This window comes from Rhipicephalus sanguineus, unplaced genomic scaffold (assembly GCF_013339695.2).
Source record: "Rhipicephalus sanguineus isolate Rsan-2018 unplaced genomic scaffold, BIME_Rsan_1.4 Seq989, whole genome shotgun sequence".
Classification (NCBI taxonomy): Eukaryota; Metazoa; Arthropoda; class Arachnida; order Ixodida; family Ixodidae; genus Rhipicephalus; species Rhipicephalus sanguineus.
Genome location: NW_023616435.1, coordinates 85,900 through 99,960, shown reverse-complemented (window position 1 = coordinate 99,960; position 14,061 = coordinate 85,900). Strand labels below are relative to the sequence as shown.

At 42.5% G+C, this 14,061-nt stretch overlaps 1 protein-coding gene across 1 annotated transcript; it reads right to left on the bottom strand.

Annotated features, from left to right (window-relative positions):
* Nucleotides 1–1,442: 1,442 nt before the first annotated feature.
* LOC119378805 (cilia- and flagella-associated protein 20-like) lies at nucleotides 1,443–13,458 on the bottom strand. Its single transcript, XM_037647832.1, is given in 6 exon segments — nucleotides 1,443–1,598; nucleotides 1,600–1,649; nucleotides 6,196–6,384; nucleotides 12,832–12,943; nucleotides 13,054–13,133; nucleotides 13,224–13,458. Coding segments are annotated over 6 exon segments (579 nt in total). The 5' UTR covers nucleotides 13,308–13,458; the 3' UTR covers nucleotides 1,443–1,534.
* Between the last annotated feature and the right edge of the window lie 603 nt (nucleotides 13,459–14,061).

Genomic DNA, 14,061 nt, shown 5'->3' with positions numbered 1-14,061 from the left:
AGCCGCGATCTAGTCATGGATAGAAACGCGGAGCTTAGGACAGCCTCATCCACAGAAATGTAATCAACGTATGTGATTTTTTAACACCAACAGCTGTAGGCATGAAAGAACTAAGCACACGCAAACGACCGGCGCGGCGAGTCCGACCGCGAACCGCACGCACGACCATGCGAGCTCCAACCAGCTCGAACTCCTCCCGTTCTCCGACAAATAACGATGATGATGAGTCTACGCCAATGCGATGGCAGAAGTGAATGCCAATCTCGAAGGCCTTGCTTTCGCAAACAATTACGTCATACACGCCATGTTTGTGCAATGCAAATCTCAGAGGCTATGCTTTTGTCAATAGTAAATGCCAATCTCGAAGGCCTTGCTTTCGCGAGCAGTTACGTCATAGACGCCATCTTTGCAATTTGAATCTCGAAGGCCATGCTTTGTTTGCATCAATTGAAAGATTCTGTTGCTTGTGCCTCTCATGCGGCTGATATTACGGTCAAACGAGGCCAAGCTGCGTGAAAATGCACCATGGCCGCTCTCTTTGGTAGTCACTCGGTCGGCTCCGGGCGCACTTCGCGACGTATCATACGGGAACGGTCCGACAGTTACGACGTAACAGCGGGGTTCCCAATACATTGTATCCTATGGGAGCTATGCCGGGACCGGCGGAAAACGACGTAACAGCCGGGAAAACGCAGCAGTGAGGAACGTAACAGCGGGGTTCTACTGTAGTAATAATTTAAAATAAATTTAGTAGGGGTATGCAAATAGCCATTTCAAAACTGAACACCTTTCAAATAAGGAACAGCTGCTTTCACAATTAGTATAAAACAGTTTTCACATCAGGAGCATGTAAGCATTGCTTATTAAAACACCAATGGAATATATTAAAGTAGATAAGCAGTTTATTCACATGACTAAAGTCATTGTTGGTTACGAATGGTAAATGATTAGTCAAAAGGCTTACTGAGCAACATAATGTCTTTGTAACCTTGGATATTTCGTATTCATTACAGACACCAGGATTAAAATGTTTTCACCTTTGCTAGCATTTCATGTTTGATTGCAGCCAGTTAGTTATTTCCAAATTAATGAATAGTTGTAAATGTTCATATTGCTGAAATTCATAATGAGAACACGACACTGTTATAACCTTTTTTTACCTCGTATGTGAATTGCGATAATAGCCACTATGCCTTATGCGTTTCAACTTGTTCACACGTAAGTCTACAGTGGGAGTGCTGGCTTTGAACATACACATGCTTTGATGAAACCCTCATTTGTGCAATGTTTATTATTCACAGTTTTTAGAAAAGTTCTGGGCAATAATAACATGGTGAAGTGCGCCTTATAGGTGTACTTAAAGAGGAACAAATCGAAGTAATAATACCCACTGCAGCTTTCTTGCTGACACAAAACAATCAATCTGACACTATGAAAACTGATCAAGAGGTACTAACGTACATGTGTTTAAAAAAAAATGGTGAAATGAGAGCTGTACATGAGGATGTGACTGTAATGGTCATTGAAAAGAACTTCAAACTTTAGCTCTAGCTTGCACTGGCAGGTACAGCTTGAACTCTGCAGGCAGCTCATCTTCAATAGAGGCGGTCCGCAAAGTACACTCGCCGGATACGGCAGTTTGCATGGATCTGAAAAGTAGAAATGAAAATTTCGCAGTGTGTTACACAGGACCTCCTTTTAAGTGCATGGCTATTTGTAAACAATTCACCGAGACAAGCAGCCACACTTACCAATGTGTCCACTGAATTTATGACACAACTCCTTATAATAGAAATTATAGGTGAATTACAGAATTCCGTGCAAGATAGTAACCCATAAATGTCTTACTTTTTCTGCAGCCGCAGTGGTTACTGCGCTTGGCTGCTGATCTGAAGGGTGTGGGTTCGATCCCAGCCACGGCGGTTGCATTTCAATAGATGCGAAATGCGAGAGGCCCGTGTACTTAGATTTACCATATATACTCGTCTAATGCCTGCAGGTTTTTTTCCGACATTTGGGGTGAAACTCACGGGTGCGGCCATTACACTGAGAAATAGCACAACATTTATTTTTCGTAAATATTTCCAGTGGTACTTGCCTTTACTTAACTGCAGTACTCGTTTGTACTGGGAGAAGGGAAAAAAGAACTTTTTTTTTTCGCTTCGAGGCAGATGTTCGCACGTCGTAATGCGACAGAGTGAAATTCTTTCAGTGCAATCCGTTGCTCGTTTAAATGCTCTAACCGGCATGCCTTTCTCTCGTGCGGTGTCGAGCGCTTTCATGCTCATGAAGCTGTCGCTCCGCATCTTTGTTACGCGTTACAGAAATGAGTCTTCTATGTTTGGAAGCATGCTGTGCTTGCCTCGAAAGTGCACTTCTGTGCATTTCTTTTTCTGAGTGTACCTTCTTGGGAGCACCACCGTCGCACACATATTTCATCGATTTCGAACTTCCAACTACTTGGTCAGGCGTTTCGAAAAAAAAAAAAGTAGGGGTGTGCGAATATTCGAAATTTGGAATATTTTTCGAATAGTGTTTGCTATTCGATTCGATTCGCACTGAAATTTTACTATTCGAACTATTCGAACTTCCCAAAGACAAATGCAGTCAACGTCCGGTTGAAAGTGACCCCTTCAGATTTTCAATATGCTTCACCTCATCACACCCCGTATTGCGGCAAAGCTGCCTTTCAAGCTCCGTTACGGTCGAACTTAGCCAAGAGACAGTCAACGTCCGTTTGGAAGTAGTCCCTAGATTTTTTCAATATGCTTCACTCATCACACCCCTGTATTGCGGCAAAGCTGCCTTTCAAGCTCCGCTACGGTCGCAATAACTCAAGAAAACGCTGGTTCCAACATGGAGATGAAAGATGTGGCAGAGTTGGGGGCTCATTTAATGCTGTTTGGACCTGAAATTTGGGCAGGAAGTCCAAAATATCGGACGCCGAAGGTTTTTAGCATCCAAAATTTCAGATAGTTATATCGATGTCTACGAGGCAGATTTGGAACTCCGGACTTGAAGGGAGCACACCCTTGTCCGCCACATCAGTTGGGCTTCCACAGAAGTTGAAAGGGGAGGAGAGGCTGAGGAAATGGCATCTTTGCCTATGACGTGTAAAGTGTTGTCGGCAACTCTTTGGTTGCACCAAATCATGTACATAAATACAATTCGGCCTCTACATTGCCTCACTCTGATAAGAAAGACAACTATGAAATATGACCCCACCAGCGCTTCATCAACCTCGCGAAAAGAAACACTTTCATGTTGCCATCTCACAAGAACATACTTAGGGATTCTCTGCAACTTTTTATGTAATTTCACTTCGAATTATTCGAAAAATGTTTGAGAAATATTCGAAAATTATTCGAAATTATTCGATTCGATTCGCACTCAATCTTTATTATTCGAATTCGCTTCACACCGAAAATTTTGCTATTCGCACAGCTCTAAAAAAAAGGCTTCTGAATTCTTGCAACACAAACGGATAACACTGCCAACCTTCTCAAAAATCAAGGGTGCAGCTAATATATGGGTAATTTCTAAATACATTTTTTGGGGGAATTTAACAAAGTTCTGGGTGCAGCCATTACATGAGTATGCACGATTTTATTTTCGATTCATGGGACGCCGCCATCTTGGGCTGATAAGCAATCGTTTGGCCAGTTTCTATGTCTCAATATGAAATGATCATGGTCGTGAAACGTTGAATCTACCGGCCCAAGCGTTTTCGTGCGTGCGAGTCTTCCGTAGCACTGTTCGTTTATTTGATACGGATACAAAACTGCAGCGTTATCAGTCCAAGATGCCGGCGCTGGAGCGGTCTGGTAATTGGTCTATACAGGGTGTTTCAAGAAATGTGTCCGAAAACACTAAAAAATCAGGAAGATGCGATATTTGTTCGGCGCCTTCACAGTTACTTCTTTTGTAGCCGCAGGCATCTTAAGATAACTAAGGACATCATTTGGGACACTAATTATGAAAGTTAGATTAATTAACATTTTAATTAGTGGAGGTAGGAGGTTAAGTCAAATGGGAGAATTCAAGTCCTTCATGCGAAGAACCCATTGCAGCTTTGAGGTTTCTTAGAAGCGGCCTCTAGTAATAATTGCAAAGTAATGAAACTGAACCAAATGCAGCGGCGAAACCGAAACCAAAAGGCGGGAGCGCTCAACTGCCATATTCTTCTGAGACGTCCAGAATGAGTGAGCGTCGTTATATCGAGCATCAACCGACTTTGTTGTGCTGGTGTGCGGGCTGCGCTTGCTATTATAGCACGCATGGCGCACATACATTAACGAACACTGAAGAACTACACCTCTGTACTCGTCTTGAACAGTGACGTCATTCTGGTCGTCTGCTTGTTGCGCTCATCGGTGCTCGGTTTCGGTTTCGCCCTTGAAATTGGTTGAATTTCATTACGCTGCAATAATTAATAGAGGTCACTTTTTCTTTATCTCAAAGCTGTGATGGGTTGTTCGCATAAAGAACTTCAATTCTCCCATTTGACATAACTGCCTAACTCCATTAATTAAAAAGTTAATTAATATAACTTTCCTAATTACCGTCCCAAATGATGCCTTTAACCATCTTAAGATGCCTGTCACTACAGAAGTAGCAATTGTAAAGGCAGCGAGTTTATATCGCATTTCCCTGATTTTAGAGGATTTTCAGACTCATTTCTTGAAACACCCTTATATGGTAGATACATGTTAGAGATGGTTGAAATTTCCAGAGCCCTCTACTACAGTGTGCCTCATAATCGTATAGTGGTTATGGCAAGCAAAACGCAAGAAATTATTATTATTATTAAGCTAATTCTGCAAGCCACAATCCTTGAAATTGTAGTATACATTGCAGGCTGTGGAAGCTACCTTAGAATCGCACAGCTGTAGCACCACATAACTATGCATAAAAATAGTGGAGTTACTTTTGGTATGCAATGCTTTCTATGAACAGCTATGGCCTATATTTTTACTACAATACTTCTGGAACTAAGGTTAAACCAAGTCACACATTATTGATGCAACTTCATCCTTGAAAACCCTCGAAGTTTAAAGGTATGTTTCCAAGGCCTTTGAAACTCCTGGAACTGTTTTGTTTCGTTGCAAACCCATGAATTTCTTTAGCAAATTAACGCAGCCTAAAATCATATATGGGACTGGATTTTATGGCAAACAATGTCGGTGTGAGTGCACATGTTCTGCTTTGTAATCTACAATCCTGTGACCACACATTAGTTTAGAATAGGAGCAGCAAATGTTTGGGGCCCCAAAGTGCTTTGTGTATGCTGGCTTTGAGTTGCACAAGAGGTACAAGATTCAGCATTGGGTTTATGTTCACAATTTGTGTCTTGCACTTACAGCACTACAGCAGCTAGAGGGAAGCTGATATAGTATATTATTAAAAGCCACTTCAGACATTTGCTTTCAGTACACAAATTGTTTAAAATATTTAAAAAAAAAAAAGAGGTAATGAATTCCCTGGAAATCGCAATCAGTTATTATGTGAACCTAAATGAATCGCCATCATCAGCCACGGCAATCCAATTATGAGTCGCCAGCCACATTAGGCCTACAAGTTCTCAATTCAGCACCCATTTTTAAAATAGTGGCTATTTTTCCAACGGACATTGCTGTATGCGCAAGATGGGAGAACGTGATAGCCTATACCAGTATTCATTAATAGCATCATCAGAAACCGGGCCAGCTTGGTCCTTGACAAGTGTTGTCGCTTCGACAGGTGCCACCATGTTTTTGGGAAAGGTATTGGGGCTCCCTGCTAAATTCAAGAAATAGTGTGCCCACCGCAGAAACCAAATGCAGCTTGCATCTCGTGCACTAGCTTTGATGCTAATTTTTAAGGGCCAACTCTCTACAAACAGGATGCCTCATGGTCTTGAAAGAGCCATAGTACTCCTAGAAAACTTGGTGAGAACACCAGTGCAGACTCCTGGACACTGTTGTGAGGCTCCCCTGCAGTCTGAATAATCACACAGCTAATATATAGGTCATAATTAATGTGCCTCCACACTCCAGCATGCTAGATGGAGTTATGCAGCTTTAATGTCATGCAGGACCAAATTTCAGTGTACAATTTAAACATGTCATGAGAGAGAGTGTGTACGAAAGGGCACTAATTTACTATGTACAATTGAAAACTCCGAGTGCCAATTTGTTGTAAGAAGAGGGTGCTTACCTGTACTCTCAATGTTTCCACATAGCTCGTCCCATAGGCGCGGCGTGTGAAGTCGGCCAAGTTGAATTGAATTTGGTTCCAGCCTTCATCCAAACGCATTGGCATAGTACAGATAAAGGGCTTTACCCTCGTTGTGCTTTGGAAGTTGCTTGCTCGGAAGCGCCGACGAACATTCTTGTCATCCAAGATCTGTATGGTAAGACACAGGTTCAGTTGAGGCCGCTTCAAGGCCTCAAAGCACAGTCACAAGGTTAATCATCAGTATAGTCTGCCTACAAAATTTAATAGATGTTTGTTAAGTTGGTCAAACGTCAATTCACTGCACTGAAGTTACTTCTTTGTACACTAGTGAAGAGTATAGTATTTCGGTCAGCACCTTCTTTGAAGTTAATGCAAGTTTCAATTGTGCATGCACACATGTGCTTCAGTGCTAGAACCAGTACAGCAATTTGATCACCAGTGAGGTGGGCAGAATACCATTGCTCCTAGTGTGTGCTTGATACAATGCATCCTGTCCACTACACACTAGTCAGAGATCTTAGAATTATTAGAGTGCATGCTTAACAATGGTCTGCAAGTAGTGATAATAATGTGCGCATTAGCATGGTGTAACACCGAGGGCTGTACTTCTTGCAAGGTAATCCGCCCTCCAATAAAGGCACGTACTGTATTTTCAATACAATTACAAGAGTACACTCAAACCTCATTATAACAGTCACATCTGCCACGAAAATAAGTTCGTTATATCTGAAAATCGTTATAAACGCTTATCTTTAACACGCATCTATTACAAGACTATTCTTATATATTCGTTATAGCCGATAATTCGTATACCCGTGTTGTTATATCGAGGTTTGAGTGTAATTGAAAATACAAGAGCCCCCACTACCTATGATGCAGCTTGTACTACACATGTGGGCCACTAAGTACTGCTTGCAACAAAGTATGCATGTTCTAGTAGCATTTCTATAGCTAGCAGTTGTCAACCTAACAAGGTCTTTGGACAGTACACTTATGTGTGCTATATGCATACAATTCACAACAGTATGCAAATAAAATTGTGCACAGAGGTCCAATCGCAAACAAGCAGTTAATACCATACTGTCACAATTCTTGTCTTGTCCATGCAATGAGGAACAGCGACAGCTGTTAAGTGCCTTCTATTTTCACTTTAGTAAAATACAGTGTCGACTTCAGATGGCACGGTTTAATGTGATAATAGCTTCCGTCATATGGTGCCAAGCAAATACAAATCTGCCCACTATCTAATTGCATGACTCCATTGTTCTCCATAGTCTCAGGTGGGTAACATGCTGAAAGAAACTTTTTATTAATAAGACAGAGCTGCTGTAATTGCAGACAACTGTTATCAGAAGAAATGCAAATATGAGAAGTGGTGACACTGCTCAGAAGTTCCTGCACTGGCTTGCCATTATGCTATGACTGGCATAGAATATTCTTGAAACTACAATAGATGGAGAGCAAAGCCAGATTCCTGGTATGCCATCCTCTGCAGCCAATTCCTGCGTTCTGTGCCTGCGTCTGCGTTCTGTGCCATCGACACTTTCAGTTGCTCTTCTCATAGATCTATTGCAAAACACCTTGGAGTGCTGTGCAACTTAGCTGAACATGACTGACGTGAACACCACTGGACAGCCCCAAAGGTGTGAGTCGTGATCACTTCATTCGAGTGGTATACACCTCCTGAACATGCATGTTGTCACAGCAGTTTCTCACACGATTTTCAATATTAAAAGATTTGTTGCATGTCACACTGTCATGTAAACGCTGTGTGCTCGAGTTCGTTCCCTTACAGCACTGAAACTTCCTGCATGGGTACAGTGAAACACACTGCATACAAAACACATATTTTCCTTTGGTATTCAACATAAAAATGTCATCAGTCCATGTCAAGAAGGAAACAGAATGCAATGGAAGTGTATTAAATTGGGTGCTAAAGGGCGCTGCAATACTTCTTGAACATGGTCCGAAAATCCTGCCGATTGGTTGTCAAGGCTCCTGCGAACATGCGAGCCAAACATTATAGCGCAAGCGGCATGGAATTACAGTTAAATTTCAGTGAGCTAGAAATTGCTCTCTCTTCTCTAGACAAATGATGCCATATACTCAAAATGAACTGTGTCATATATTGAAAAGCACATGGATATGGCCATTGGCTGATTTGAGCTTAGTGAGCTGCATAGTTAACATGGCCACCGCAGTGTGCCGCGACGTGCCCGTGCTGTGCACTACAGTTCTAGAATTACACCACCGCACTCATGATCACACTAAAGTGAGATGCACAATCAAAGAAAACGAGAAAGGAAAGTGCTCAAGATCATGACGTGCGCTGAAGTATGGATGTAGCCTCTTTCCCCCTTGTCCAGTAGCAGGCCAAAGGCACATCGCTCAGGCCTACCTTTCTCTAAAAGCTCTTCTCTCTGTGACTGGGGCTCCCAATTATCAAAACAAAGTTAACCAAAATATTTGCACATTGTGAAGCATATAAAACATCTACTGGCCACTATGACCGGGACGTACATCTCATTTCATGGACTGTTCAACATTTTCAGCATTGAAATAGTGGTGTCACTGATGCATGCAGGTGCTAAAATTTCAATACAAAATTTAAAAAGAGGACTTCATTATTAATATGAATTTCATTTTATTAAATAACAATCAATCTACACACAAATTGAAAACAGTGTTTCGAAAGAATGGTTGACCCGTCTATGCCAACTGAATGTTGGTCTTTAGCATTTATTCATACGAACTGCATTAGTAAGGTAATCTTCTGCCTTGCTGAGAACTTCACGGAGTGTGCGTTATGTCTTTGGCTTGCAAGCATCTGTACTGCAATACAGAAGTTGACTATCAAGTATCTTAAAAAAACTTTTTGTTTTCTTAAACCAATCTGGAATGTTCACAAGTCTGAGCAAACTTTAAACGCTCAGCTATACTCGGTTACAACCTCAGAAAAAATGGTATCTTCACCCACAACCATTGCTGTCCCTCCTACAGAGAGAATTTGCACAAATGCTCACATCCAACAGTGCTTACTCATTCTTGCGATGGCAAGCACTTCTGAGTGTTTCAGATGGTTGATTTTCCCATACAGACACACATTCATGTCACAGTTTTAGATCGGAAACTAGAACATCCTGGTAAATTTCGTCAGGAATTCTGACATGGCTACTCACCCAAACATATATTTTATGTAGTAAAGACGAACTTCTTTTAATATGCATAGCATTTACATTAGCTGAGAAAAAGTACTTACGGTTTGAATGGAAACCAGCTAGCACAACTGTCTTTCACAGGTGAAGAGCATGCGCGCCGCAGTTTTGTGGGTGGAGCTTACGTTCTTTTCTTAGGTTGTAACCGAGTATAGAGCTATCTATTGTTGATTGACTGATGCAAATTCTGTAAAAGTGGGTCGCGACAGTCCGTCAAGAAACCATGCCTTTCAGCGCAAGCAGGTATTTCTGAGCATCTCAGGAGACTGTTGTCTGGATATCTCACCTCAATGATGATTGAAATGCGAGCATACAGTTAGTGCTGAGACTACATGAGATGAAACAATTGCTAAAAAAACAGGCACGAGGGCTCTTGGTAGAAAGAAAAAAAAAAATGTAGGGAATTCATAGAACTCTGAAGGAAACCAATTCAGGAGAACCACAACACAACATGATGAAAAGGCGAAAAGTGCTGCATGTCGCAGAGTTGTAGTGGAGAATCCGAAGAAGATCGGTCACATGACTGGGCACTGAAGACGGGCCATTGGCTTTCAGGCTATAATCACCAAGGCTTCACCTGACTGGGACAACCGGTCAAGGGCTGGCCAACACCTTTCTACGAGACACTTTAAAACTTCGTCAGGGTCAGCACCTAAATGTCTGTAGGTATCCTGTGCGCATGGACAGGACACCAGCAGCAGGTTTGAGCTTCGCAACAAATGCCTGGCAAGGAGACTCCTATACTACAGTTAAAAGCCACAAATAATGTCCTATATACCTTCCTTAGCTTCACTGTCTGTTGGTTTCTTTAGAAGCACCACAGGTGAATTAAAGGGGCCTTTTAACACTTTTCAAACCCCTCTTTTTTACTGGGGGATTGGGTTGACTAAACAATCTACAGATAAATACAGATAAATCTAATAAAAAAGGTACGCAGTGTGAAATTATTCAGTGCTGAAAACTCCAAATGCAACAAAACATATGAGTGCCCTCATCTCAAATTTCGCAGGGTCACGTGTCCTGACTCTCTTGCCCACTATGTAACACGGTGCAACTAATCACGCCTGGGTAGAGGAAGCTGGTGCCCCGTGGTTGCCTGGCCCATCCAGCACACAGTTCACACTGTTACCACAGTAACAAACAACATTGTGCCGCACCTCTTGGAAAAAAGGGGAGACAAAAACAATGCGCCGAGGTAAGACACGTTTACCTCATGAATAACATTCAGGAGTGTACTGCTCATAAAAAAACGAAACTTCACGAGGAGGCCATGGGTTAAAAAGCAGCCAGTGCCCCTATCAAGTCTTGTAGTCTCAGTTTTTTTTTTAGCAACCATATATGTTTGCGTTAATATAAAAAATACAACAAACCATACAAAATGGACCTTAAGCAAAATGTTGCAGAAGTAAAGCAATAATGTGCAATTTTTGTACTTAACCAATTACAGTTTGAGCGCTTGGCAACGTCACTTTCATCAGAAATGCTTCTGGCGAGTGCCACTTGACGCTGATGCGGTCGGCAGTGATGTAGTGAAGTCTTAGCATGATTAAAATACTAAATATTGTTATATCAATGTTTCTGTCTGTGCAAAAGGCACCTCCAACTATTAGTCTACATTAAAAAAAAAAACGAGGGCTCGAAAAGTGTTAGAGGGCCTCTTTAAAGGGCTCCTTGCCAGGTTTGGACATTACAAACAAACAAGCGCAGCATGTGGATTGCCTGCAAAGCATCGAACGACTGTTTAGCGAATAAAGTCTAAATTTCAAATAAGGCCATGCGTCCTTCCTCTTGGGGGAGACCCATGCTTCAAATGACTTCAAGTGACATGCACAAGTGCTGACCCAATATGCACTGCTGATTTCACCATGTCATGCAACTACAGTCAGCATCCTATGCGGAACATGCGATACCACCTCTTGCAATGTCCTGCAAAGCAAAATCGTAAGAGGAAAACAAAAAAGGCTGAGCCTGGGCTCCAATGCCTGGATGACATTCCTTACACAGTATCTTGCAACTTCCCGTGCATGATGAAAATTTGCAATAGGTCCTGTTCAGTGGCCCTTTAACGTTGCTTTGATGCACAGATTATCCAATTTGCAAGCACTCACACTAAAATGTATTAATGGGTCCTGCACTTCCATCTCTTTGTTCTTCTAATCAATGCTTTTGTATACATGTACATATCCAATCCATGTGAGGAGCAGAGAATGACGCTCCATCAAAAGCATCGGTTGTTTCACATGTCAATTAGCACTGAATGGATTGCTAAGAAGGCCTGTGGGCTGCTGCTGCTGCAAGTGTTAGTCGAAGGCACTGTGATTCCACCAGCAAAGCTGGCACTAATGTTGCTGTTGGAAGTTAATCTAACAAGATCGTTGCTAGGATTCTTAACCTGTACTTGGAATGAGCTTGTCATGTTATCTTGTCTTTACTGTAACATCCCTGTCAGATGGCAAATGCAGTGGCGTAGCCAGGGGGTGGCACACCGGGCCCGTAACCTCCCCCCCTGAAATTTTTTTTGCACAAAATGACACTCGACTGCATCTGCCTGCCCGGCCCCCACTTCAGTTCAAGGAGGTGCACCCCCCCCCCCCAGGAAAAAATTTCTGCCTACGCCCCTGGGCAAATGTAACTTCACCTACAATGAATGGAATTCGTTCATAATGCAATTTGCATGCTGTCAGAAAAGTAAACCAAGGCTTTCTTTGCACATGAGACCAGCCAGATGTTACAGCAACGACTTCAGTATATGCTGGCATTGAAAGTTGTGAGGAACGCTTAATTACACCTGCAAGTTGATTTCGTAATTTGTGACATCAGGGCATATACCGCAATAGCGAAGTTCAAGCCGGCCAATGCAACATTTACTACATTTACTATGTACTCTCTGTCAGAAACTCGAGACTACTAATATAGGGGCGCAGGGGTGCTGCTGAAGGACCTAGCTATGGTGTAGACTTCGTGGAGTTTTCCTTGCATAGGTTGCAGAAATTAGTCTTCCCCAACTTCAAACCGCGATCTCTCTCTCTGGCGCTACAGGAGGACAGGTTAAAAACGTGATGGGGGCTGGTGGCGAAGTTCCCTTTGATCGAGGACAACGCTTGCTCAGCCAAATTCTATGAACTTTGACAACTATTTGCTGAGCTTCCGCTTATACCCCTTGAAAGCCGCTACGTCAACAGTAGTCCTATTGGCATCTGCGAATTATACCATAAGGAACTGTTCTTCAGTCCTGAATATGAACTGCTAGCACAATCATTAAGACTACAGCACGAAAAGAGGCGCCGGAAGACAAAGCACGAGTGTTGTGTCCCGTCCGCCTTCACTGCATCTGCTGTGATACGTGCAGGGTTTAACAACGAAAAGATGACGCAAGACAGCAACAAATTTAGCTGCTTACCTGAACTTCAAATGTGAAATATTTCTTCATATTCTTGACAATCATGATGAGAAAAGGAAGTCGGATGCCCAACGTCTTTCGAGGATCGGCGGGGCACGTGATGAAAGTTGTGCTAGAGTGCAGACACAGAATTGCAACAAAAATAACAATTAAACAAAGTTCTCACTCAAGTCCAGTTTGAGAAGCAGATGACAACCAAATGTAATGAGTCGAACGTCTCACCTGACGTTTGTGCCCAGTATTTCGAGCACGAAGGACTGGATATCGTTGTCCGTGATCCTTTTGATGTGACCATTTCTAACCTGTGAATGTTGAAGGTTTCTGAAACAACTGAAGCACTGCAAAAACCTCGATAGAGTTGATTTTCAACACGATTCATGCTCGCGTTTTACCTTCTTGTCCCAGATTTGAAGTGGTTTGCTTCCGATGCTGTACAGTATCGACAAAAACCCACTCTGAAATGTGTTTTTAAACATGCTTAAAACCTAAGCAATGTGAATTCGAGCGGGATATGTGAGCAAGAAGCGAGTGCAACGGACTAAGCACAGTTCAGAAAAGACATGAGCATGGCAACGAGCATGTTTGTTGTGCGGCGTGAAAATAACCTTAGCAACCATGGGTCGATGGGTTACAGTGTTGCCTACATAAGTTTATCCTAGGGCTAAAATGCAAAGTGCAGTCATAACATGAATGATTTGGATGCACGCAGTGCCCAAAAACACAGCCTTCGCGACCTGCTACTGTCGCTAAAAGAACTAAAGGCTTGAACGACTTCTCAATGGTAACGTGGCATTTTGCGCGTGTTGGTACGTCATACTGAAGCTTATAGCGCACGAAAAAACACGGGCAAAGGAGCGCCTGTGTGTCACGTCCTTCTTTGTCCGTGTTTTTTCGTGCGCTGTAAGCTTCAGTTGTCAATGGTGTGGTTTGCTTGGATCAGTAAAACAGACGAGAAACCCATGTGTAAATTATATTCATTAAGCAGGGTAACCAATCGAGCATCAGGTTTTGCATAGCCTCAGAGATCACGGTTAAATGTATTCGGAAGGCATAGAGACCTTACGTCGGAAGGTAATGAAATATGGGTTCTAGTACACTCTAATATGGGGATACACGAACTGTTTCCGAAGGTATTAGTGCCTGCAGATTATGCTTCTTTATTTTTTTTGTTAGAGGCGATCGAGCGTTGTGAAAAGCCGGCCCCCTGAAATGGAATGGGTAAAACACACG